Source organism: Armigeres subalbatus, chromosome 1 (genome assembly GCF_024139115.2).
Source record: "Armigeres subalbatus isolate Guangzhou_Male chromosome 1, GZ_Asu_2, whole genome shotgun sequence".
NCBI classification, from domain to species: Eukaryota; Metazoa; Arthropoda; class Insecta; order Diptera; family Culicidae; genus Armigeres; species Armigeres subalbatus.
Window position 1 is genome coordinate 6,765,475 of NC_085139.1, and position 27,960 is coordinate 6,793,434.

Consider the following 27,960-nt stretch of genomic DNA (forward strand, 5'->3'; position numbering starts at 1 on the left):
CCATTCAATAAGTAGTGGTTTGTACCAAGATAGCAAATAACTCAAAGATTTTACACTTACCCCAGGTATCAAACACTGCGGGGGAAGTGGATAATGTTCTAAGTACGCAATTTTTTTCTTCTTTCCAGGGTTTATTTCGATAGCTGTGAATCTTAATATGTTCCTTCTTTGTTATCATTGCGATTCCAGTGGTGATTGGACTCATATAAATGAGAAAATGCCTTATTAATCCACCTATCGGTATTGATGCCTTTCACATGTTTTACATATGAAAAAAATGTATAAGAAAGTTAAAAATAGCACTGATAGGTAAATATATTGTATAATTCACATTAATTTTTATTCATAACAAGTTTCGCCGTTGAATGCAATTTTTTTGCGAACAAATTGGTTAAGGACAAGTGCTTAAGAATAGCTGATAACTTTGTACGTGCTTTGCTCACACACATACATACAAATACGCACATACAGACATCATATCAATTCGTTAAACTAAGTTGATTAGTTTATAACCCTGTAAGTCCCATTTTGCCTTTAAAAAGTTCATCTTTGGGGCGAACATATAGACTTCACGTACACCTAGTGTTCGAGAAGGCAAAACCAGCCCTCCCCTAGCTATTACGAGAATTCCTTGAGGATCTATTCCGTTAAGGTAATGAAATTATTCCACAAAAGATACTCAGAGCAATTATCGTATTGAGTTTAGTTATATGTAACTACTCATCACTATTGAAGGTCAAAGTAACATGGGTTTTCCACTTACCCCATCCCACTAGGAAAAGTGGAAAAACAACTCCTAATTTTAAAATCTATTTCCAAAAATTTCAAGCGACCAAAATGGTATGAATTACCGCACAGTTGGTGCAAAATTGACTGTTTTTGATAGCCCATTTTGATTGAACGCATTTAAATCATTTAAACTGGTTTTACACTAATTCAAACACGCACTATCGATTTTTCCTTTTCCACTTCCCCCAGTGTACCTTACGTATATTTACGTATTCTGTCTAGCTTTCCATTCTCAATCAGTCATTTTACTTTCCCAGCAAGCTACATTGTTATATGGCAGAAACGGATGTCATTGGAATAATAATTGTTGTGATGACTCATTCAAGATTTTCTAGATCATGATACAACTAATAAAACTAAAAGATTGAATTATTAAGTTCCTCAAACCTTCCAAGTCTTAAACATTTGTATCGTCCTCTCTCCCCCTTCAGATCGCCGACCTACTTCATAACGAATATAAACTGCCACGAAACGTCTCCACCGCAGTCAGCACAACCTTCCTGACGTCTTACCGGCGTTGTCCGGACAACCTGGACCTCCCCCTCGCACAGTGGCGCACCCAGATGTGGGAGGATGCGCTCCCTACCGGCCACAAACAGCTGGCCGCTCAGTTGTACCGACGATGGGCCGAATACCGCACCCGATACCTAAGTCCGAGCCCGGAAATCATCTCCATGCTGCAGACCCTTCGGCTTCAGTACCTGCTGGGCGTGGTCACCAATGGGCCATCCGCTTCCCAGTGGGAAAAGATTGACAGGTTGGCTTTGGGTCGTTATTTCGATTGTATTCTAGTTTCCGCAGATCTGCCGTGGGCCAAACCGGACCGCAACATCTTCTACGCGGCCTGCCACTATCTGGGGGTGCAGCCGGAAGAATGTGTCATTATCGGTGACAAGCTGGAAACCGACATTCAGGTGAGTGAGAGTGGACTCGGGAGTAGCATCCGCATAAAAAGTGTCCGACGCGAAAGTGATTAGACAAAAAGTAAACCCTGTAAGAGGTGAACTCGCTTCCCAAGAATAGATTAATTTCAAAACAAGAGAAACGGATCCTGCGACCTGCCGATCGACGATCGCAATCGCACGAGCACACGAAGGGTCCTTGCCGGCGGTGGTAAGTGCGTGCAGCAATTACTCTTGTTTTACAGCATACTGTTTTCAAAATTTTGGATCGTTCACTGAGTGTGTTTGGAGAAGTGTTCACATGAGTATTTCCCCGGAAACGATGTTCATGAGTGAGAATGTTTAGTTTTCAATGTTTATACAACGACACAAATTAATAAAACACATTCAAATAGACAAAAAATTCCCCAACTAGAATTGTTTAAAAAGGAGTGCTATAATCTTCTATAAATTATTATTTGATTCTTTTGCTTATTTATACGGTTTTATATACCGTGAAAGAACCATAATCTACGTATGCTCATTTCTGTGCACTTTTTGATAAGTTATAGAAAATTAAACATTGATGGTAGTTCCGAAAAATTACAGAAAAGATTTTTGGGAACACTGTAATGTTTCATAAAGTCTTACTAAAAATGCGCAGAAGTTGGGACGTTTCTTCACGGTACATAATTCCGCTCAAAACGCTCAAATTGGTATCATTTCAGCCAATGTATATCTTCAAAGTCCACTCATAAACAACATTGCCCTGGTTAAGTCTTCGAGCTGGTATTCACCAGAGCTTACTAACTCCACGCTACTATTATTCTTTTCGTCAAAGCTGAATAAGTTCTAGGGGTCGTACGTGAACATTTTTTCGAAACCATTTCGAGAAAACCAGGATAAAAAAACTATAAAATTTATCTCAAATTTCAGGTTTTCAAATATTGAACACAATCCTAAATCTGTTTCCATTCTTTTCTGTGTGGTCCAATGGTCGACCATTTTGTCTCTTTTTCTTTTTCCATCTGTACCCCTCACTACCATTAGGGGGGCCTTGAGTCCAAGCTTGCTGCCACCATTTGGCTTCCGCTGCCGCAGGAGCTCCGATTGAGCCACGACAAGAGCCTTGCCGACATGGGCGGTCTGGTCAATCCGGATTACATCGTCGAGAATGTGCTCGATGTGCCGTCTGTGCTACCTTTGACGACGTCGTTCTGCCAGCAACGCTGCCGTCCGGTGCAGGAGCGACGCGGCTCAAATTCGTACGTTCCGAAGACGACCCGCAACCGACAGGCTAGCTACAATCGTTTCCTACCGGACGTACCGGACCTGTACAGCTCAAGCAGCAACTCGTGCGACAGCAGCGGCACGATGGATAGCCGGTAGATTATTAGTTTTACCGAGAGAATAGGGATGGGCGGATAGGAAGCAGTTTTGCTATAACAAGCATAATTTGGGCCTCATTTGAATGATTGTACTTGTCAAAGTGCTCATCATTTTGATTGCATGAAATCAAAGTCTCCGCTACACTCTCATTCTAGTATTTGTATATTGCAAACCTAAAATTTAGTAGGTTTTTTAAACAATATTGCAATTACGTCGCGTGCAGTAATTCAATTTAGTGAGTTGAAATTTCAAAGCATCAATTTTATAATTTCTTTTTTAAGCTACAAAATTCATCATTTTATATCAATTTTGTTTTTGACTATTTTATACAATTAATAATTAGAAATGGCACAGAAAACAACAGGGCAACTTTCCACTCTCGAATTGGATAATCAAAGTACCTGATTGTTAAGAGGAAAAGGAGATAAGTATTAGTAGATATACTACTAATCCACTATCAATTTTTATATTTTAACTAAGATATTCTCCCATAAAACACATACATATTACAATCACTACACAGAAACTGGCTGGGCCAGAAAATGCCATTTTACTGAAATCAATCAACTAACAGCACTATCATTTTTTTCCAAACAAAAGCGAATAGACATTAGAGATTACTTATTTCGTCGCGCGTAATCGATATTATTAGTGTGTAGTGGAGCTGTTCTTCCATTGATCCATGGGTGATAGATGAATGCCGCCAGGCCTATGGATCCATAAAAGTAGGAAAAGTCGCAATAAAACCTGTCGTTAGTAGTAGTGGCTTTGAGGATTTTAAGTAATATGATTTGTGATTTTTATTTCATCCGAAATTACACATATCCTAGTGCCGAAACTTAGTTCTTGTTAAGGCTTTACCTATACGTCATGATTCTTTTGTGCGTCGCTGTGTCGCTTTTCCCATGGCTTTTTAGCACACTGTTAACCTTTCCGTCCCTGAAGGGCTTTCGAAATTCAAAACTGCTGTGAAAACATTTCTTGACCGTTTCCTTCGCAAAAAGTTACATTCGATCCCGATGGATCCCAATTTTTGATGAATCCAATACTGGATTTGGGTGAATCCTCAGTGCGGTTCCATAATTGTTTTAGAATCCGTTGGGATCAGTTGAACCCGAAAAAAGTGGCCATTTACAAAAAAACAGGTCGTGTGACACCTCAAAATTCATGATTTTCCGAAACAATTATGGGAATGATGTTTTTAGGGTTCCAGGGCCACTCGGATTCAATAAGGCTACCGCACATGGCACGGCAAATGCTGGGTAAAACGTACCAGTGGGACTGCTCGCACCTGAATGAATAAAAGAGACCCCATCTCGCGGTCCTCAGCCTCTTGCCCAGCAACTCCTATCCCTAACTACACGGGGTGATGGCCGGGATCCGAGCCAGCTTAGGGACGATTGGGTAACCAACCCCGGTGGGAACTATGGTCGTATGCTGACAGGGAAGGGGGGTTTGCTCCTCTCCGGAGGTGCAAATCTTATTGAGCGTCTGTTCTCCATGTCAGGATCGGCTCACAACAGCGTCTGTTCTTCATGTTAGGGGCGGCTGATCATCGTCCGAGTGCCAGCGAGGGACTCTAAGTGAAACTGTGCACCATGGTCCACCGGAAATAAGGAGGAATGGTCCTCCGGAAATTTAGGGGGTTTGGTGTCAGGCCCTGCAAGCCAGCCTTTAAAAATCATAAGCAACGAACAATCAACAAGAGAGTACGGACCGGAACCATCGGCGAAGACCATTGCGACGAAAAGGGACTAGCGATTGGAAACTCAGTTCGTGGAACTGCAAATCTCTCAACTTCATCGGGAGCACACGCATACTCGCCGATGTGCTCAAGGACCGTGGATTCGGCATCGTAGCGCTGCAGGAGGTTTGTTGGAAGGGATCAATGGTGCGAACGTTTAGAGGTAATCATACCATCTACCAGAGCTGCGGCAACACACACGAGCTGGGAACAGCTTTCATGGTGATGGGCGATATGCAAAGGCGCGTGATCGGGTGGTGGCCGATCAATGAAAGAATGTGCAAGTTGAGGATTAAAGGCCGGTTCTTCAACTTCAGCATAATCAACGTCCATAGCCCACACTCCGGAAGCACTGATGATGATAAGGACGCATTCTACGCGCAGCTGGAACGTGAGTACGACAGCTGCCCAAGCCACGACGTTAAAATCATCATAGGAGATTTGAACGCTCAGGTTGGTCAAGAGGAGGAGTTTAGACCGACTATTGGAAAGTTCAGCGCTCACCGGCTGACGAACGAAAACGGCCTACGACTAATTGATTTCGCCGCCTCCAAGAATATGGCCATTCGCAGCACCTATTTCCAACACAGCCTCCCGTATTGGTACACCTGGAGATCACCACTGCAGACAGAATCACAAATCGACCACGTTCTGATTGATGGACGGCACTTCTCCGACATTATCGACGTCAGGACATATCGTGGCGCTAACACCGACTCTGACCACTATCTGGTGATGGTTAAACTGCGTCCAAAACTATCCGTCATCAACAATGTTCGGTACCGACGACCGCCGCGGTACGACCTAGAGCGACTGAAGCAACCTGATGTCGCCACTGCATACGCGCAGCATCTCGAGGCAGCGTTGCCGGAAGAGGGTGAGCTCGATTGGGGCCCCTCTTGAGGACTGCTGGAATACAGTCAAAGCAGCCATTAACGACGCAGCGGAGAACAACGTCGGGTATATGGGACGAAGTCGACGAGACCCGCCTTTTTCAGGAGAAGAAATGCCGCCTGGAAGAAGCGGAGTGCGAGGAGATGGAACAGCTGTGCCGTTCTCAAGATACACGCAAGTTCTATCAGAAGCTCAACGCATCCCGCAAAGGCTTCGTGCCGCGAGCCGAAATGTGCCGGGATAAGGTTGGTAGCATCTTGACGGACGAACGTGTGGTGATCGAAAGGTGGAAGCAGCACTACGAGGAACATCTGAATGGCGCTGAGAGTACAGGCAGTGAAAGTCAAGGCAGCGGAGGAGATGACTACGCCAGTTCAGCGGACGATGGAAGCCAACCAGCCCCCACCTTGAGGGAAGTTAAGGATGCCATTCAACAGCTAAAGGCCAATAAAGCAGCTGGTAAGGATGGTATCGGAGCTGAGCTCATCAAGATGGGCCCGGAAAAGCTGGCCACTTGCCTGCACAAACTGATAGTCAGAATCTGGGAAACCGAACAGCTACCGGAGGAGTGGAAGGAAGGGGTTATATGCCCCATCTACAAGAAAGGCGACAAACTGGGTGTGAAAACTTTCGAGCGATCACCATCCTTAATGCCGCCTACAAAGTGATATCCCAGATCATCTTCCGTCGTCTGTCACCATTAGTGAACGAGTTCGTGGAAGTTATCAAGCCGGCTTCGTTGACGGCCGCTCGACAACGGACCAGATCTTTACTGTACGGAAAATTCTTCAAAAATGCCGTGAATACCAGTTCTCAACGCATCATCTGTTCGTTGATTTCAAGGCGGCATACGACAGTATAGACCGCGTAGAGCTATGGAAAATTATGGACGAGAACAGCTTCCCTGAGAAGCTTATCAGACTGATCAAAGCAACGGTGGATGGTGTGCAAAACTGTGTGAAGATTTCGGGCGAACACTCCAGTTCGTTCGAATCGCGCCGGGGACTGAGACAAGGTGATGAACTTTCGTGCCTGTTATTCAACATTGCGCTAGAAGGTGTCATGCGGAGAGCCGGGTTGTAACAGTCGGGGTACGATTTTCAACAGATCCAGTCAATTTATTTGCTTCGCGGATGACATGGACATTGTCGGCCGAACATTTGCAAAGGTGGCAGAACTGTACACCCGCCTGAAACGTGAAGCAACGAAAGTTGGACTGGTGGTGAATGCGTCAAAGACAAAGTACATGCTTATGGGCGGAACCGAGCGCGACAGGGCCCGCCTAGGAAGCAGTGTTACGATAAACGGGGATACCTTCGAGGTGGTCGAGGAATTCTACTACCTCGGATCCTTGCTAACGGTTGATAACAATGTTAGTCGTGAAAAACGAAGGCGCATCATCTGTGGAAGTCGGGCCTACTACGGGCTCCAGAAGAAACTGCGATCAAAAAAGATTCGCCACCGCACCAAATGTGTCATGTACAAGACGCTTATAAGACCGGTTGTCCTCTACGGACATGAAACATTGACAATGCTCGAGGAGGACTTGCAAGCACTCGGAGTATTCGAGAGACGGGTGCTTAGGACCATCTTTGGCGGTGTGCAAAAAGACGGTGTGTGGTGGCGAAGAATGAACCACGAGCTCGCCCAACTCTACGGCGAACCCAGTATCCAGAAGGTAGCTAAAGTCGGAATGGTACGATGGGCAGGACATGTTGCAAGAATGCCGGACAGCAACCCTACAAAGATGGTGTTCGCTTCCGATCCGGCAGGTACGAGACGGCGTGGAGCGCAGCGAACGAGATGGGATTTTAGTCAAAATACATAGGAAAATGCACCTCCGTCACTCATTCGATCTGAAAATTTGTTCTGGTTGCTCAATTGAACTCAGAACTGCAAAAAGGGCAGTTGGTATACTACAGAACAATTTCACAGAACATTGTACGATGATCGAATGAATCGGCTAATATATTTGGAGCTGTATTGTGTAATTATGGATTTTTTGCTCGAATCGCATCATCCGAAAACTATCTAAAAATTCATTTAATCATCGTTCAATGTTCTGTAGCATACCAACTGCCCTTTTTGCAATTCTGAGATCAATCGAGAACAAATTTTTAAATCAAATGAGTGACGGAGGTGTATTTTCCTATATATTTTGACTGAAATCCCCATACAAACATCAAATTAAATGCGCCACCTTATGCAACAAGAGACTGAGCTGAAATTTTGAGATTGATTTTCCCACCAAAAGACGCAATCCTGGGGGGTGCCCCGTGAAATTCGACAACTTTTTGTTTCCTGGGCCAGTATAGTGGTCATTCTTGGCAGCCTTATATTTTTCAACTCTTTAATGCCTTTTCTAACCTCATTTAACTCCACAGCTTGTACATCGTCGCTAATATTTATTCTGTTCACCGATGCACCATCACTTCCACTATTCAACAATGTCTCAATGTTGCTTCCACCTGGCAGCCACTTCGGTTTTATCTGTCAGCAAATTCCCTTCTTGGTCGTTGCACATGACGGGAGATGGCGCTGTCTTTCTCCGCACGCCATTGACAGCCTCATAAAACCTCCGCATATCATTCTGCTCCATTTTTTACTGCGCCTCGCTAATCACTTGTTCTTCATACTCTTTTTTCTTCCTACGGTGGGTTCGTTTTTCGGCTCCTCTTGCTTCCTTATACCGATCTCTATTCGATCGGGTACCCGACATCAACATCCGGCTTCTGGCAACGTTCTTCTCGTCTGTCACTTTCTGTCACTCCACATCGAACCAACCCGTCCTGGGGGTCCTGGGTCGCCTCTGTTCAGTGCCTACCACTTCTCATGCTGTGGAGGTGGAGTGGAGGCTCTCCCTACCGATTATGGGACGGAAAAAGTCCTCTCTACCGACTTGAGCGTTAGCGTCTCTGATAGCAATTTTCACGTCATGCTTTCGGCACTCTCCATAGGCTTTATTAAGACATTCATAAAACGTGTCCTTCACGTCGTCGGATTTATCGTTTGTCGGTGCGTAAACGTTGATTAGGCTCAGGCTTGTAAAATGTCATCTGCATGTCATTTGACTAATTTGCTCATAACTTTCTTTAGAAGCAAAATTTCTTCCATAATTTTGAATGTACTCATAACGCTTGAGTAGGGTTATATTTTTGTCCAAGGGTACATTGCTCTAAGTATAACATCAAAGGCTGGAGAGTGAAAACTCTCCAAAATGTCACGTGTCATTTGACATAATGTCATTTGAATGACATTTTGCCTCCCACGCCCCAGATTACATATTTACAGCAAAGTCTCGTTAGACAAAGTTGTAGGCCCATTTAACCGCTATAAGTTCGTCATACAACATGAATTGATAGCTACCTTCTGAAACAAGTTCTGGGAAAATTATACAAACGAATGCAAATGACATTTTACAACACTGATTAGGCTGTAATTGAAGAATTTGCCCCGTATCCACAACACATAGATTCGTTCGCTAATGGTTTTCCACCGCATCACTCGCTTCTAAGTTGCCACTATGATTATATAATAGATAGATCAATTTTTGCTAATTTTTGTTTGTTTACTTAAAAAAGTTATGATAAACATGTTTTAGAAAATCAGATCAGAAAATTTATCAATTTCTGGCGATACAAAGTTCGCCGGGTCAACTAGTTTATACTTAATTACTGGCAGCTACTGTGATAATTCTTCGCTTGTTTGATTCGTTTCTAATATTATTAATTCAGTAGAAAACCGAATTAGCCGTCAGCGAAGTTTGATTTTTTCACAATCCATACGTTAAATCAAATTTCGGAAATGGTGCGCTGTATAGCGCATCACCAAATGAAAACAGCGCACCACTTCCGAAGTTATGGGCCAAACACAATTGATACGTTTGCGTGCGTTTTGACAGTTTTCCCATGGAAAAACTGTCAAAACGCACGCAAACGTACCAATTGTGTTTGACCCTGTTTGACCCATTAGGCTTAGCGTACGGATTGTGAAAAAAATCCAACATTGCTAATAGCCCATTTTGGTTTTCTAATGAATAGACGAATTCAAGTAAAAATAAGAAGAAGACACACGACGGTGATAACTTTGACAGATCCTACAGCACAGCATACGAAGATCATTTTAAAATGCTTATAATAAATTCTAGACAAAATATGATTAAAATCTGATTGAAGTATGATACGGAAAAAGTTCCGAAAAAGTATGATAGATACATTTTTGGAAAATATTCAAAAAAATTGAGATAAGCTTCCGAATATGTAATTCAGAACTTTTCCGTATCCTACATCAATCAGTTTTTATTTACAATTTGTCTAGAATTTATTATAAGCATTTTAAAATATCTTCCTATGCTGTGCTGTAGAATCTGTCAAAGTTAAGACCATTGTGTGTCTTCTTCTTATTTTTACTTAGATTCGTCTATTGACAATAATAGATCGCCTACTTGATATTCAACATGTTCGTGGTTTGATTTCTTTGGCTTTTGTTTGTCACTCTATTTCGATGAACATTGAAAATCGTCAAGATGACAGAGCCTACTATGGGAAAGGCTACGTTTTCATCACATTTATTGTTAAATATCATTAACATGGATATTTCTAACAAACACGATTTGTGGTGGGATTCTAGTTCCAATATATTTACACATAAAGTGTTACGAAGGGGAGTAAAAAGAGTCTAAAGTTGACCGATTTTAATTAGAGCTAGCTCCTAAGGAATTCGAACATCTTCTTTTCGACTTGGCCGGGAAACGGCCAACCATACATTTTCATTTTCGGAGATTGTGCATAAATGAACCCAACTACCTAAATCAAACAAAATGTCTAAAAATAAATTTTAAAATGTTTGTAGATACTTTATTTATTCTTATATCTTATTCTAACACGAAAACTTCAGTCACAATTTACTAATCGATTTACTCTACATTGGATTCCAATCTACTTAAGGGCACCATTTGGTTAAAAAAGTAATGTCTTCAATCCCTGCACTGCTGTGATACAATCTTACCCGCTCCATTAGTCTCGCCTTAATCTCAATTCTCATCGTAGTACCGCTTCTTCATGGCCCGGTACTTGCGCAAACTGTACAGCGCCTCGATCTCCTTGATCACGTACTCGCCCAGATTGATGGCTTTTTCGATCTTCTCCGGGTCGCGTTCGGCGCTCTGCCGCTTGAACGCATTGTAGCACTTCTGGCGAAACTTTTCCGGCCCACCGGGATAGTCACGGCCCAGGTATTGCAGCTAAAATTGTGATAGAATGTATCGAAAATATATGTAGTAATATTGGATGTTATCTTACCCGCTTGTAGAGATCCAGAACACGACTTCGACTACTGGACATTTTTGATCAACTGGAGAAATGTCTCATTTATTTTGGAACGTAATGATGAAGCAACTGCAATAGGATAGAAGTTAAATTTTTAAAAGACCAAATTCAAAATGAAAACTGTTTAAGCTACGATTTGTTACGACATCGACGCTTTAACGTAAACATCTGATTGGACGTATTTACAAGGGGTGATGCGTTAGAAACACCCAAATGAGATATCATCTTGAACAACACTAATCTTAATTTCTAATCACTGCAAATTTTATCAGCTATAACAAGAAATATATGATACCTTTGCTTTGATATTGTTTTATATCAAATTCGAATTTAGATGTTTTAGCTCCACGTACAGTTTATGAAGTTTATAGAACAAACCAGTGCACTGCAGTGGAACCGGTCTTAGAGAACTGCACCATCAATGTCATTGATGCTACGTGCCCGCGGTCCACAATACACACAAGAGTATTTGTATCGTTTGTATTCATTGCTTTGCGGCCCAAAAAATGTTAGCACAGAATTTCTGTTTCTCCCTTTTAGATTGCCCAAGTAAACTGTTAAGTAAGCTTGATGCGTTGGTTGCGAATAGACTTTGAGTTATATTATTTTATTTTAACGTTATTTCAACAAAAGTGTAGCAACCCCAACCCAACGAACTACAAAATGGAGGTGGTCGACCCCACGTGCGCCAACTGTGGGGACAAACATCGGGGGATCACACATGGCTTTCCGATGTGAGCGGAGGTCGTGGAAATTTTTACTTACACCAGGACTCTCAAAACTCAACAAGGCATCCAGTCATCCCGACCCCCACTGGGCAATTCCAGTACTCCAACATTTGTATAAACAACTAGCACCTGTATCGGCTCAATCTCCATTCACCAGTGATTGGCACTCATTTTCTCCTTCATGATTTCATCGGACGCTGGAGAACGATAGCGGTTCCCCGAAAAAATCTTCTCCGTTGTACATCCCGGAGCAATTGGTTCGACGTTCACGAGCTGCAACCATTTGTGCATTTCGACTCATTTCGACTAGGTCTTCACTCTTGACTTGTTCATCATTGAAAATGACTGCTAAGGTGCGCCTGATCAGTTGAAACGCTTGCTTGTTCAAGAGCAAAACTTTTTTTAAAGCTTTATTGTCGTGATTTTTTATATAATTATTAGTTCTCGCTTAACTTTTCAAAAGGAACTAAGTAACATTTTTTTCATGAATTAATTTGAATACTGCAATCAATAGCTTTCATGTTGTTCTGTTGATTGCGCTATTCAAATTAATTCATGAAAAAAATGTTACCTAGGTCCTTTTGAAAAGTTAAGCGAGAGTTCATCAAAAAGCAAAACAATTGAGCTGACAGATTTCTCATAAGCGTAGCCAGGATTTCGATCAGGGGGGAAGGGGGGTGGCAACTTGTTTAGGTCTTCTGAATCGTGGTTTTATAGCAGTTTAATAAAACCACGTGAATATTAGTGCTTGATACCTTTTCCTTCTAAGTTCCAACAACTTTGAAATCAAATCCACAACCAACAGTAAAGGTTGGATCATAATAGCGCGTTGCGCGTCGCGTCGCGCTAGGCGTTGAAATCAGCGTTTTGTACTAAAAAGCAACGCCAATGAACATGACGCTCTCACAATGCAACGTTGAGTGTGAGAACATTATTAGTGCAACGTGAGAACATTATTAACGAACTTATCAACTAAATGATTGGAAATTTGTTATCATTTAGTCTAAGTTACTGAAACTATAGCTATAACTCCGTTCCTAGTGGAATTCAAACAACGAACCATTAGGCAGAGTTGTAGAAAAACCTTCGCACTAGAAGTCCACCATACAACACATTTTGTAATTCAGCTTCTGGAATGTGTTATTGACAAACTACTAAATGATCGAACGCAAATTACTGAATGATCGTTAACATCCTTGCTTAGTATTCAGAAAGAATATAAAGTCGGCCATAACAATTATTATAAAAATCCTGCATTCTTCCATAAAATTTCAAAGAATTTCTTCAGGAATTCCACCGGAAATTTGTACAGAAATTATACTGAAAATTAAATCAACAATGTAATTTTTGGAGGAATTCCCAGATTAATTCCTGAAGAGATCCTGAAAGAATTCCGGTGGAAACTTCAAGATCCTCCAGGAGTTTCTCTGAAAATTCCCCCGGGAATTCTTTCAGGAGTTCCACCGGCAATTGCTCCAAGGATTCCTCCAGAATTTCCTCAGAGAATAATTCCGGTAGTTCTAACGGCAGTTCCTGCGGAGGTTCCTCTGAAAGATTTTTTCCGAGAATTCTTCTGGTAGTTTCTTCAAAAATTCCTCCGGAAGTTCCTTCGGAAATTCCTCCGAGAGTTCCTCCGGGAATTCCACCGGCAATTCATCCGGGAATTTCTCCGGGAGTTCCACCAGTAGCTCTACCAGGAAATCATTCAGGCTTTTTTCAGGAACTTAGCTGGAAATTCTTCCCGAAGTTCTTCCGATAGTTTCTCTGGGAGTTCCTCCGGGAGGTCCTCTAGGAATTCTTCTAGAAGTTCCTTCTGAAATTCCTCCGGGAGTTTTTACGGGAGCTCCTCCGGCAGTTCCTACGGGAATTCCTCCGGGAGATCCACCGGCAGTTTCTATGAGCATTCCTTCGGGAGTTTCACCGGCAGTTCCTCCGGGTGTTCCTCTAAGAAGGAACTCCTGGAGTAATATCCGGAGGAACTCCCGGAAGAATTTCTTGAAGAACTACAGAAAGAATTTCCGGAGGAAATCCTGGAGGAACTCTCGTAAGAACTCCTGGATGAACTCCCAAAAGAACTTCCGTAAGAATTCTAGGAGGAACCCCTGGAAGAATTCTTAAAGGACCTCCCGGAGGAATTTGTAGATAAATTCCCAAAGAAAGCCTAAATGAATTCCTGAAAGAAAGCCTGAATGAATTCCCGGAGGAACTAATGGTGGAACTCTCGGAGGAATTTTCAGAGGAACAGCCGGTGGGATACCCGGAGTTGAATCTCTAAAGGAGCTTCCGAAATCCAATTTCCGTGAAATTCCTGCCAAATATCAGCCAGGAATTCACTGTGAAGTTCCTGAAGGGATTCACGGAGAAACTCTTGGTAAAACTCCTGGAGGAGCTCCCGGAGGAACTCCCACAAGCACTTCCGGAGAAATACTCACAAGGAAGTTCTGAAAAAATTCTTGGAGAAATTCACGAAGGAATTTTTGGAGAAATATCTGAAGGAATTCCCGGAAAAATACCAGGAGGAATTAATGCAGAAATTCTTAGATGAAATCCTGAAAGTATTCCCGAATAATTGCTGAAGAAATTACCGGATGAATTCCCGGAGGTTTGTTCTGAAGAAATTCCTGGAAGAACTCTTGGAAGATATCCTGGAGGAACTCTCAAATTAGTTTCCGAATAAAATTCTGGCGTTAGTTCCGAGTGAAGTCCGGAAAGAATTTAGGAGTTCCCAGGGGAGCTTCTAGAAGTATTTCAAGGAGAATTCTGGAGCCCGAAATGTTTCGAGTTGTTTTGAACTTTCATATATTATGGATCCTGGATACCTTAATAAGTTTTTGGGAATTTGTGACCAGTGGTCCCATTTTTGTTGCTTGTCGGCTGGCCAAAAAGCCCACCATACTTTTCTCATCTGCCAATAGATGGTGTACGGAAGGGTTGCCAGATCGACAAGCCTGTCAATGTTCGTGCTTCGTCGTATCTTAAAATTGATTGAATAACTCAGCTTTCAGCCGGAGGAAGATTATTAAGTACCATGAAAAGAGTGGAAGTGCGCGTCGGAACCTATAAGTAAAACGTATAACGTAGTTAAAAAAGTATTTAGTCGTGAAATACACTGTGTAATTTTTTTTTAAACGGATCGCCGGTGTTCCAAGTGTGATAACCGAGAAGGGCGAGTGAGAAAACGGAGAAAAAGGTTGAAATCACATTCGTGACGGGGTGCTAATCATGCGCCCAGGTCCAGAGCGGCTTTTTTCTTTTTTCCCCATCGCTTGGTGGCACAAGCGGTGGATTGTATTCCCCAAGATTAACCTCGGACGATTTGGACAGGACTCCGGATACAGCAACGGTCTTTAGTGGAAGAATTCCGCTATCTTGGACATCGCTCTCGTCGAAGCGTGCGTGGCCATCTTGGCGAGAGTGCCATTCCTATCTGTGTTCCGTCAGCGGCCATTCCGTCATCACGGTATCCACGTGGCCGGTGCGTCGCCATCGACATCTCGGGACAGCTTTCGGCGTCACCCATCGCATCAAAAAGTTGCCACGCCGGTCGCCAGTAAGCGCGGCCATTTTGTTGGCGCATCGCCAAGCTCTCGTCCTGTGGATCGCCAAGCCATCGTCCGGCGGATCGCCAAGCTCTCGCCCGGCGCATCGTCAAGCCGTCGTCCGGTAGATCGCCAAGCCTTCATCCGGCGCATCGACAAGCCTCCATCCAGTACGTCGCCAAGTCCTCGCCCGGCGCCTCATCAAGCCTTAACCCGGTGCATCACCTGGCCTCGAACACGTTCCCCGCCCCGACCTTCGTCCGGTTCATTCTCTAGCCTTGATCATCGTCAAGCTAGCGTACAGGCGCATCGTTCAACCTCCATCCGGTACGTCGCCAAGCCTCCGTCCGGTGCAAAACCCGGCCTGTGCCAACGTCAGCCTACCTGCCTCCTGCCACCCATTCGCCACCGGATGCCGGTGATCACCAATAACCGCAAGTACTCCCCACAATGTTTTGTGACGTCACTCAATCAAAAAAAACCCAGATCAATCCACCTAGCGTTGGTGGTGCCTTTCTCGCGCATTAAAATAATAAGAAAAACACATAAGAGAGGTCGATATAGCACTTTTGGGGGATAGATTTTACTTTTTCCATCAATTCATATGCATTTGCGGTCATTTGAATGCATTGCTGCAAAATTTGAAAAACAAAATTTTCGTTTTTGAAAAAAAAATTTCCAAGTGGAGACCCTTGGCAGAAAAACAATGTTTTTTCAATAACTTTGGAACGCAATGACCGATCGGGCCTATTTTCAATAGGAAATAACTAGACCGCAATCCGCGTCGACTGCAACTTGTTGCGAGCACATCGAATAATGCTAAGTACCAAAAAGTGTGTCTCACATTTTTGTACACACACACATACATACACACATACAGACATCACCGCAATTCGTCGAACTGAGTCGATTGGTATATAACACTATGGGTCTCCGAGCCTTCTATCAAAAGTTCGGTTTTGGAGTGATCCTATAGCCTTTACGTATACTTTGTATACGAGAAAGGCAAAACCATGCAGAGAGGAATAAATCTTACATGCGATGTACATCAGGTAGCACTTTTTTCCACACAAGCAATCCCTAAGGTTTTTTACACAGTTTTCTCTTTGTGCTCGTTCTCGGACTCAAAAAGGAGTCACCAGGCCTCGCTTTCCGCGGGCGGATATTTGATTATTTTCCTTGGCAGCTTTTGAGCCCCTCTTGGTGCGACACGGTCTGCCGGCTCTTTTGCATTGTAACATTTATTGGTTCCTTTCCGCGTAACACCCAGATGGTGTGTTTGCTCCTGCTGAGGGGAGTTTCCGGTGCGTGGTAGGTACTACGGTTATCGACCCTATAATTGTCTCCTCTCCTAGCTTCGGTGTAGCAAGCGGGTAACAAATTTCAACCACCTATTTCTGAATATGATTGGATCGTAAAGTGCACATGTTTAAGGGAATTCATTTCAGTACCCGTTCAATCTTTCCACCATTTAGGGGGGGGGGCGACGCCCCCCTCCTTGCCCCCCTCTGGCTACGCCCTTGATTTCTTGATAAGTAAGAGATCGAAGTGGCATTCATCACAGAAACGCATCTTAAATCGTAGGGGAATGTCTGCAGACTGCTCTGCAGACCAAAAGTTTAAGAAAGTTGTTTCTCTAATGGGACCCTTATCATAATCACAAAAAAATGAAATAGAAAAGGACGAGCCAATTCAGTATTATTTATGCTTACATTTCTGCACAGCTGTTCTTAAACTGCAATTCTATATCTGTGTATGCGTAGAACCAGTAGCACAAGCATAGACGAGTCCGGAAGAACCTGTATGCCCGGTTTGCTGCTTCAGACGGATAAAGCACGGAGGTCGGGGTCGACGATGTTGAAAGCCATGTAGCTTTGTATACAAACAAGAATGAAGAGCACGTAGAAACGAAACAAAACAAACACCAATGCGGTACAAACACCATTACAGTTAGCCTTCGCTTAACTCAAATGCGTAACAACCAACACATCTGCGGAACATTGAGGAAGCTCAACAAAGAGCAGTAATCAGAAAAAATCGGCTTCCCTATCAGCTTTAGTGCAATTCGTTGTGAAACTCAGTTCAGTTTGCTTTGAAACCCTGAATTTATCGTGACATCTTTTTCTTCAAGCTCGAAGCGAATCCAATAGGAAGATGAATCAGAATGGTACCCTCGGCCTAGAACATCTTCAGCTGTGCGTTTCGTATAGAGATCGTTGCTGATTGGATTCCGAATATCGATTTTTTATTATGTTCGTTTTTTAGGCCTTCGGCAAGCTCAACAGCGTACTGCCGGCTTTGCCTGGCCCGGGACAATCTGGTGGAGCTATCGCCGTGCCATCCGCCATCGTTGTCGTCGTCTTTTCTGTCGGATGACGAATCTAGTGCTACGCAAGCAGTTCGACTGATAGAACTCATTTTCGAATGTACTGATGTGCGAGTAAGTACTTATTCGTGTTTAAAAATAAAGAACGGATACGTCGGTATCTACGACTTTACTTTTATACACATTTTCAGTTGATGTATCAATTCCTTAGCACAGTAAACAAATTTTCGATATCGAACACATCAAAAAAGGAGGTCATCAATTCAGTAAATGACAAATTCTGTACGTAAATAATCAGTGGATTTCCTACACATAATATGAACGCAAATATCCAAGAGGACATGCATTTTAGGACTCTTCGTAAAATGTACCTGAAATACATTCTTTGCAGCAAAAGTTTGATTGTAATCGAGATACCAATATTCTAAGCACTTAACATTAACTTGAAACGGCTAAACAAGGAGTGACCAAAATGAAGTTCTGCTTTTATGCATCAGACATTTATTAGTCACCTTATGTGTAATACATGGATTGACCAGTAATTGCATAATTTCAGGCTGTTATTAATGATATCGATCCGATATCGATAAGATTACGAAACAAAGTAAATGTTTGGTTTAATCTTTGTCAGTTAAGCAAATACATCCATTTAACAGGCCTGGTAGCGGGTCACTTTTTAGTGACTTGGTCACTTTTTTCGGGCTAGTCACTAAAAAGTCTCTTTTTTCGACCTCAAGTCACTAAAGTCACTTTTTCTCGCAAAAAGTCACTATTTTCAACTATTTTGAAACTATTGACCAGGTTTTCTTTTTATAAAGCTTTATGTATCCATCGGATGATGCTTTGTTCGTGGCGGAAATGAAATTACGGATCTTGGAAAAACGATCGCTCTGAAACTTCGCGATCCATTATTGGCATTTCACCATTTCATTGAAGGTGTTTTACGTCACAATTTATAAATTGGTATACAGTCATGCAAGCAGGAGACCTGTCGATTACAAGTTTTTTTGTAAACTCAATCTTTATACAGCAGTGGGGAGACTTGACCCCTTGGGAGACATGATTCTCCCCTGTTTTACCAAGAACTAAAGTAGTATTGTTATAATAGCGTATTTTTTTAAATACATCCTCTAGACAAATGATCGTTATGTGGCGAGTTATTTTTTTGATAGACAACCTCATTAACTCTATTATTTACTGTGTTTTGTTCCTCCGAAAGATGTTTTTAGTGGCCCCGCAAAATTTGAACATTTTCACCGATGCTGACCAAATGCTATCATTTTTTCACAGCACAAATCCATAAATATGTTTAATGGAGGGAGAGATAAAAATGCCAACATTCCACCACAATTTCAGGATTTTTGGATTTTGAGTTATTGCCTCACAATTTGAGGAGACTTGATCCCTAATTAGTATATAGTATTAGTATATACATATAATTTAATATAAAAATTTGCTTAAAAATTTCAAGAAAATATAATTCGTTATCAATTTTTTGTAATTGGACAGATGTAATGAAGGGTTTGCTGTAAAAAAATATTTATTGAGTAGATATCATAGAAAGGAGATCAAATTTGAAGATTGCATGTACTGTCGAATTTCATAGCAAACATCGTCCATGAATACGCACAGCAAGGCGGAAAATCTGCGTATTTTGGAAGAAATCTCGCTCAACTTTTCAAAAGGACCTAAGTAACATTTTTTTCATGATTTAATTTAAATACTGCAATCAATAGCTTTCATGTTGTTCTGTTAATTGCGCTATTCAAATTAATTCACGAAAAAAATGTTACTTAGGTCCTTTTGAAAAGTTAAGCGAGAAATATTTAAAAGTTCAGAGAGCATGGTCCTCATTACAAGCAGGAGGTCGAGCGTTCAATCCCAGGCTCGTTGTACATGAATCTTCATAATTTTTGTTTCGTTGTCTACCAAAACGATCCGTACTGTTCTGCCCATGATCCCATAGTTGACGTAACAATCATTCAAAATTTCCCCGAATTTGACTTACCTCGCGTTAACAACGGTAATTCAACTACTGGAAAATCGATAGGTGACATGTTTCAACCCTCATTCAAGTGTCAACGGGTTAGAATGTTTTAGGTTTGCGATATTTGTCCCTGATACGCAATGGTTGATACAACAACTATGAAATCATGGGCAGTGTTGTTCCCGTCGCACTAAAAATTACAAAAACTTCCGTAGCACCAGAGACAAATCGTATAATTCTCTGCATCTTTGTAAAGCAGGGATTCAGCTAATACAATATCGTAATTTTCACTCAATTTTAAAGGAAGAAGAAAATGCTCATTCACGCAGATTTTCGCCGGGAAATCATTTCCGGAAAGAAAACAGGTGGTATGAGTGATAACTATATTCCGCTCACTTCCAGTGGCGTAAAAATTTGATTTGCTTGCAAGACTACTCATAAGTTTGAGTAGTCCTGCTTTCGACTGATATTGAGTAAAATATTCGTGGGGTTAAAAGAGAGGATAATACAATTTTTCTTAATCACTGAGTGGATAAAAGTTAGCGTGTACGATTTTCGTTTCTCTTTTGAGTTTGTTCTAAGAGAAAAGAGTGGTGAGTGAATGAAGTTTTCGCCACAAATTATTCTCCTTCGACCCAAAAACGCTTGATTTTGTCTCATTGAGCTTGCAACTGGAATTGGAAGTCACTATTTGATCACTTTTTCTGCAACTGAAAGTCACTATTTGGTCCCTTTTTTCGTCAGCTTTGGTCACTAAAGTCACTATTTTGAGTGGCTTCGGTCGCTACCAGCCCTGATTTAAGAAAATGTAGATACGTGAAGTTGGATCATACCATTAAGGTAACTATGCCCAAATCAAAAGAAAATGACTGTTCAAAATATATGCATTTTGCATGTCGAAATTACATATTTCTCGCTTAACTTTTCAAAAGGACCTAAGTAACATTTTTTTCATGAATTAATTTGAGTACTGCAATCAAAAGTTTTCATGTTTTCTGTTGATTGCGCTGTTCAAATTAATTCATGAAAAAATGTTACTTAGGTCCTTTGAAAAGTTAAGGAGATTTGATGTCCAAGTAGTAAATATTTAAGTTCGCGGTTTATCACAGTTCACAGCTAGTAAAATCAGATTACAAAATAATTTGGCAATGGAAATGCAAGACCAATAATAGGTTATATATTTTAGAGGCCTGAATAAGAGAAACGCGGATAGAAAATATGACTCTGCCAACACTGCATTCATTCTTCTTCATCAAAGAACAACACATGAAAAGGAAGAAATGGTTTATGTAGATAAAGTCTCACAATCCGCTATTTAATGTGTCCACATAATTAAACAATAGAATCCAATAAACAATGCAATTTCATTTCATAATCTATAAATAACTTGCATATATTATTGCAAACTTATGTAAAATTTGTTTATTCAAGAATGGCATAAAATCGAATTTAGCTGTTTTCAGTATTTGAGCCAACATTTTGGCTGCTTGACAGGTCTCCTGCTCGATTGGCTGCTGTTTTTTGACGGTTCGATTGGCGGCACATACTTATCCGCGTTTCTCTTATTCAGGCCTCTAGTATATTTGAATAAGCTTTGTGGTTCTCAATTGTCTTATTCTCTTCAATCTAGATGCATTATCTAATGAATAACCTGCGCTTGTCCAAGATACATCGTTTACCTTACAATGCTGATAATAGTCTAAATAAATCGTAGGTACATGCATTGACAATTGGACCGTTTCCACAAAAATAGTCAAGGATGGTTTTGATAATTCGGTGATTTGGCATTTCATTTCGGAGAATGAGTTTAGAAAAGTGTTGTATGGTGAAGTTTTAGCGTTTTGCCTTTCTGATTTTCTACAACTTTGCCTAACAGTTCGTTGTTTGAATTCAAAGCACTAGTTGTAGTAACCTATACCAATTGATAAATATCTCAAAACTGTATTGAGGGAACGTTTTTATTTCATAACTTTCGTCCAATTGCACAAAATTGTGTAATTTGCTTACCAATTGAAATCTAGAAGCATAAGCCAATATCTGAGAGGTTTGTGTGGCTCCAAAAGGCTGCAGCGAAATGCGATGACAGCAGCTCTCCATCGGTGCGTGTGCACGCCACCAAGATCGGACAAGAAGAGGCCGAGTCATGGCTTGCTCTTCACCGATTGACACGCTGAGGTGGTAATATATAAACACACGCTGATGGTAACTTACTCAAACCCCACATTCCCCTTCTTCTCTCACAAAAAAAAAGGAACAAAAAAATCCTTTAGCATAGGACGAGTGTTTTGTTTTTTCAAAGTCATTTTCGTAAGACGAAGTTGAACGTTGAACATGTTTCATTTGACAAACATGTTTTTTGACGAGATTACTGTCAAAGTTGCTGAAAATCAGCAAATAAATTGCCTCAAATCAGCTAACAAACGTCATTTTTACCAGGATATCAGTTTTTATTTTGCTGGGCAGACGGCTGTGTGGATTTTTGCCAAGCTGCAGAATTAAAAACTGAGTGTGTATACTTCCCGGACTCACCGTGGGATTTTCTAGATTGTCAACCTTTTTTTGGCAGTCTCTCAGGCGCGCTTTGCGGTTTTCTAAGCCACAATCCATTTTCCAGCGGTCTCCCAGGCGCGTTTAACGATTTTCCAAACCATTTTCCAGCGGTCTCCCAGACGTGCTTTGTGATTTTACAAACCACAATCCATTTTCCAGCGGTCTCCCAGATGCGCTTTGTGATTCCAAACTACAATTCATTTTTCAGCGGTCATCCCGACACGCTTTGTGATTTTACAAACCACAATCCATTTTCCAGCGGCCTCCCCGGCGTGCTTTGTGATTTTTCAAACCACAATCCATTTTCCAGCGGAATCTATAACACGTTTGGTGATTTTTCAGAACCACAATCCATTTTCTAGCGATCTCGCAGACACGCTTTGGGATTTTCCAAACCACAATCCATTTTCCGGCGGCCTCTCTAACACACTTTGTGATTTTTCCAAACCACAATCCATTTTTCAGCGGTCATCCCGACACGCTATGTGATTTTCCAAACCACAATCCATTTTCCAGCGGTCTCTCTAACACGCTTTGTAATTTTTTCAAACCACAATCCATTTTCCAGCGGCCTCTCTAACACGCTTTGTGATTTTTCAAACCACAATCCATTTTCCAGCGGTCATCCCGACTCGCTTTGTGATTTTCCAAACCACAATCCATTTTTCTACGGCCTCCCCGGCGTGCTTTGTGATTTTACAAACCACACATTTAATCTACTGAAAAAAATAAGAAGGGTTGTGTACAATAAGACACGACTGTCTGACGTAAACAACGAAAAACCTTTTGTTGCAATGATATTTACAGCTTCTCCGTTTGGGCTGTGCTCAGGCACTTCTTCTAAAATTTCGGCCCCTAGCTTAGGCTAGTTCGCCGACTGGCTTGCTGAGATCCACTGCTACGTTGTCTCGATCCCTCGGCGGCCGTGCCACAAACTTCCTCACTCGAATCCTCCTGACTTCCCCCGGCGTCGAGGGTGCTCCACCAGTTCCGGTGAAGGAAACTTCCGCACTGATGGTGCCCCGACTGGTCCCCGAGGTGGTCCCACAGTTTCGGTGGTGGATGACGTCCGCCCTGGGGGTGCCCTACATACCCGAAGCACTTCCTTCTTCTTTCTTCAGCAGGTTGGCGGTTCGAGAGCCGAGGTCGGTCCGACGATTCCGGTTGGCAGAAGACTCCCGGTTCGCCGGCGCCCCGACAACCCGAGGCCGAACACTGCTCACTGTGTTGGATTTTCCTCCGAACTGACGCTTATTTGCTGGTCCCTTCTCCATTTACTCTGCAGCTCTGACAGTATTTGCGTCATGACTCGGCTTACCGCATTCCACGTTGTGTGGTATGTATCAGTCTATAACATGGATCAGTCTATGAAAGCCCTTGCACACCCTGTGCATGTAAGGTACAGTCATTACTAGAGGGTTTTGTTCGGGAAATCTCGGGACAAAAATCCCGGGATATCCCGGGATGTAATGCATCCCGGATCCCGGGATTTTTCATGTAAATCCCGGGATTTCTCGAAAATAAAAAAATACATGATAACAAAAATATTTAAGAAAAATTAATGCACAGACAAACAGACATAACACTCGTCAAATGTACATCGTTCACTGATTTACTGGTCAATTCAAATAATCATTAGTTGGCCAATCGAACACTCGTTGTGCGTGCATCGTTTTGTTCGAGTTTGACGTTTGCTCACTACCGCCATCTGGTTCGTGATTTGCCCAACTAACTGAAATCAACAGATGTCGTTAGTGTTTGAACAACGATGAATTTGATGAGTAAATGTTTAATGTGTTATGTCTGTTTGTCTGTGATTAATGTATGTATGTTCTGCATAATTGCACCGATTCTAGTTTGTTAGCCCATCGACTTTTATTTTGCCCGCATGTCTTATGCACACCCATGCATACAAACATACACAACAATCACAGATATCTTCTCAATTCTATAGGTCTCCTAGCCTTCTGACTTTGTTTTTGGAGCTGATGAAAATAAGGAATCATCTTTCCAGATTTCACAATAATCGAAGCGCCCAAGTCCAAGACGATCATGTCGGAATCAAAATTTTCAGATAATGCTGACGACGATTGTTTCAACGACATCCATGGTAGTGAAGAATCAGATGACGAATTCAATTCGTTCTCATTTGGTAATATCTGAACTTATATTCTATTGATTTTCATAACCAATTGCTGAATTTAATTCACGATTATATAAAACCGATTTTGGAGAAACATTTAAACGGATCCGAAACATTGCTCGAATTTTCCGTCGCTCGCCAGTGGAGAACTCAATGTTCCAGAGAAAGGATGAAAAACGGTTTAGGCAACAACTTCAACTCGTTCAGGATGTTCTGAAAACTACACAGAAAAAATTATGAAAAATAAACAGCGCGTAAAACTTGACTAACTATAATTCTGAAATAACTGCACTAAGAAGATTTTTTTTTGTCGGATTCAAGCATCAACGTCTAAACATTTCTTAAACCGTATTGCGATTCGTTAGAAAATTGAACTCATACATATTTTACCATTCTTAAAAATATAACAAATATATGAAATTGAAATTGCAAGTATTATTTTTATCCCGGGATCCCGGGATATCCCGGGATAACGAAAAATTTAATCCCGAATCCCGGGATTTTTATAGTCCGGGAAACAAGCCCCTCTAGTCATTACTGCTGTCAGTTGTAAGGCGCGATGCCCACGTAGCGTCTTTTCAACGCTGCGTGCACACGGAGTTAAAAGGACGCATGTGTGCATCGGGAAAAAGCGGTAACGCAGCGTCGCCGCACCGATGCACACCTGCGTTTTTTCAACGCCACGTGAAAAAACGCTACGTGGGCATCGGCCCTAAGGAGGATTCTAAAGTGCAAAGACGTCGAGCTGTGTTGGGTGATTCTCTGTTGGAGTCAAAGCTACATATTTGGCGATCCTGCCAGGAGTTTAATTCTATTTACTGTAGCAAAAATGGAGAATCACCCAGCACAAGCTCGCGGAGATGGTGTAAAAGGGATTTTCCTACTTACTCATCCGAGCGCGCAAAGGAGTTGTTGTGTTTTTGTTTTCATAACAGCAGTGCATAGTAGTGAAAATCTAACAAATTGAGTATGGTGCAATTTGTTATATTGATCAAGTACAATATTGTTGGTCGATGAGTTTGATGCTGAGACTGATCGGAGTGAAGTGGTATAGAGCATAGTTTTGAGGAGGTCAGGCTGGATTGAGGAAATAAAATGCCTGGCCCCGTGGATTTGGATTTGTTATTGCTCTCTTTGGGGCCAACATAGACATTCACAGAGTGTTGGCGTATTGGTGTACGTTACTATAAGAACGGCTCTTCCAAACATATGTGATTGTTAGTTTGTTTTTATAACGGGGATTTGAGGTGGATTGAGGAATTGAGTTTGCGACTGGACCTTGCTGATTGTGATTGTTAGGGTTGTGAATGATTAAAGTTACTGCATGCAACTTTGTGACTAGTAAAGAATCGATGTGGAGGCTTAAAGGATTTGTTGGAAGCGAATCAGGATGACCGCGCAATGAAGTGACGGAAGCAAATCGCGATGACCACGTAATGTAGAAAGCGGATCAGGATGACCGTGCAATGAAATTTAGGAAGCGGATCGAGATGACCGCGCAGTGGAATGTAGGAAGCGGATCGGGATGACCGCGCAATGAAATTTAGGAAGCGGATCGGGATGACCGCGCAATGAAATTTAGGATGCGGATCAGGATGACCGCGCAATGGAATGTGGAATGCGATTCGGGATGACCGCGCTATGAAATTTAGGAAGCGGATCGGGATGACCGCGCAATGGATCTAAGAAGCGGATCGGAATGACCGCGCAATGAAATTTAGAAAGCGGATCGGGATGACCGCGCTATGGAATGTAGGAAGCGGATTGGGATGACCACGCAATGAAATATAGGAAGCGGATCAGGATGCCCGCGCAATGAAATTAAGGAAGCGGATCGGGATGACCGCGCGATTGAATGTAGGAAGCGGATCGGAATGACCGCGCAATGAAATTTAAGAAGCGGATCGAGATGACCGTGCAATGGAATGTAGGAAGCGGATCGGGATGACCGCGCAATGAAATTTAGGAAGCGGATTGGGATGACCTTACTTACTTACTTATGTATCCTGTACACCTCCGGTGGTGCAAAGGGCAGACTTGAAAGATCTCCATCCTGAGCGTTGCCTGGCTATCGCTTTAACCTGTTGCCAGGTTAGATTTCGGTCAACTTCTTTTATTTCTTTATTGAGGCTTCGCCGCCATGAGCCTCTGGGTCTGCCTCTGCTGCGATGTCGCGCTGGGTTCCAGTCTAATGCTTGTTTACAGATTTCGTTTCCGCCCCTACGTAGAGTGTGGCCGACCCAGCCCCACTTTCGATCCCGAATTTCTGTTGCTATCGTCCTCTGGTGACAACGACGATGGAGCTCGTTGTTTGAGATCCAATTGTGAGGCCACCAGGCCCGAATTATATACCGCAGGCATCTGTTAATGAACACCTGCAGCCGTTGAGTGTTCTCCACTGATACACACAATGTTTCGCTAGCGTATAGCAGCACAGATTTCACGTTAGAGTTGAAAATTCGTATTTTGGTGCGTTCACTTATCTGCCTGTTTTTCCAGATATTTCTTAAACTCGCAAAGGCAGCCCTTGCTTTCTTGATCCGTGCGCCTATGTCGATCTTGGTACCGCCGTCTGACGCCATTTGGCTACCAAGATATTGGAAGCTTTCAACATTCTCCACTGGTTGCCCGGCTACTGTGAAACTGGAAGGAGTCACCGTATTTACATCCAACGATTGGGATGACCGCGCAATGAAATTTAGGAGGCGGATCAGGATGACCGCGCAATGGAATGTAGAAAGCGAATCGGGATGACCGCGCAATGAAATTTAGGAAGCGGATCGGGATGACCGCGCAATGGAATCTAGGAAGCGGATCGGGATGACCGCGCAATGAAATTTAGGAAGCGGATCGGAATGACCGCGCAATGAAATTTAGGAAGCGGATTGAGATGACCGCGCAATGGAATGTAGGAAGCGGATCGGGATGACCGCGCAATGAAATTTAGGATGCGGATCAGGATGACCGCGCAATGGAATGTAGAAAGCGAATCGGGATAACCGCGCAATGAAATTTAGGAAGCGGATCGGGATGACCGCGCAATGGAATCTAGGAAGCGGATCGGGATGACCGCGCAATGAAATTTAGGAAGCGGATCGGAATGACCGCGCAATGAAATTTAGGAAGCGGATCGAGATGACCGCGCAATGGAATGTAGGAAGCGGATCGGGATGACCTTACTTACTTACTTATGTATCCTGTACACCTCCGGTGGTGCAAAGGGCAGACTTGAAAGATCTCCATCCTGAGCGTTGCCTGGCTATCGCTTTAACCTGTTGCCAGGTTAGATTTCGGTCAACTTCTTTTATTTCTTTATTGAGGCTTCGCCGCCATGAGCCTCTGGGTCTGCCTCTGCTGCGATGTCGCGCTGGGTTCCAGTCTAATGCTTGTTTACAGATTTCGTTTCCGCCCCTACGTATAGTGTGAAAAAAAAATCGTATTCGAAAATTCGTATTTTGGTGCGTTCACTTATCTGCCTGTTTTCCAGATATTTCTTAAACTCGCAAAGGCAGCCCTTGCTTTCTTGATCCGTGCGCCTATGTCAATCTTGGTACCGCCGTCTGACGCCATTTGGCTACCAAGATATTGGAAGCTTTCAACATTCTCCACTGGTTGCCCGGCTACTGTGAAACTGGAAGGAGTCACCGTATTTACATCCAACGA

At 42.5% G+C, this 27,960-nt stretch overlaps 2 protein-coding genes across 7 annotated transcripts in view; one reads left to right on the forward strand and one right to left on the reverse strand.

Annotated features, from left to right (window-relative positions):
- Positions 1-27,960, forward strand: part of LOC134220415 (N-acylneuraminate-9-phosphatase-like) — a 71,983-nt gene that overhangs the window by 35,622 nt on the left and 8,401 nt on the right. The window contains exons 2-3 of one of the 3 annotated variants that reach the window (XM_062699484.1): positions 1,221-1,703; positions 2,721-3,844. In XM_062699484.1, the coding sequence (XP_062555468.1) occupies positions 1,221-1,703; positions 2,721-3,059 (822 nt within the window). In that variant the 3' untranslated portion in view covers positions 3,060-3,844. Of the gene's footprint in view, positions 1-1,220; positions 1,704-2,720; positions 3,845-17,276; positions 17,487-17,556; positions 17,732-27,960 lie in introns of those variants that run through there. The other 2 variants (XM_062699491.1, XM_062699479.1) reach the window with 2 other exon arrangements.
- Positions 10,528-11,457, reverse strand: LOC134220439 (electron transfer flavoprotein regulatory factor 1). Of its 4 annotated transcripts, none has more exons than XM_062699504.1 (3): positions 11,320-11,457; positions 10,998-11,093; positions 10,528-10,939 (listed from the first exon to the last, which is right to left on the reverse strand). In XM_062699504.1, exons 2-3 carry the CDS (start codon positions 11,037-11,039, stop codon positions 10,730-10,732), a joined length of 252 nt encoding a protein of 83 aa, XP_062555488.1. In that variant the 5' UTR covers positions 11,040-11,093; positions 11,320-11,457; the 3' UTR covers positions 10,528-10,729. The 4 variants fall into 4 exon arrangements, with proteins under 4 accessions (XP_062555488.1, XP_062555501.1, XP_062555496.1 ...); XM_062699517.1 differs by having other exon boundaries at positions 11,378-11,396; XM_062699512.1 differs by lacking the exon at positions 11,320-11,457 and adding an exon at positions 11,158-11,205.

Bases quoted from the DNA above. Each gene is read 5' to 3' on its own strand.
- LOC134220439 (XM_062699504.1), bottom strand. From the start codon at position 11,039: ATGTCCAGTAGTCGAAGTCGTGTTCTGGATCTCTACAAGCGG. The intron at 10,940-10,997 runs GTAAGATAACAT...TCACAATTTTAG, and splicing joins TTCTGGATCTCTACAAGCGG to CTGCAATACCTGGGCCGTGA.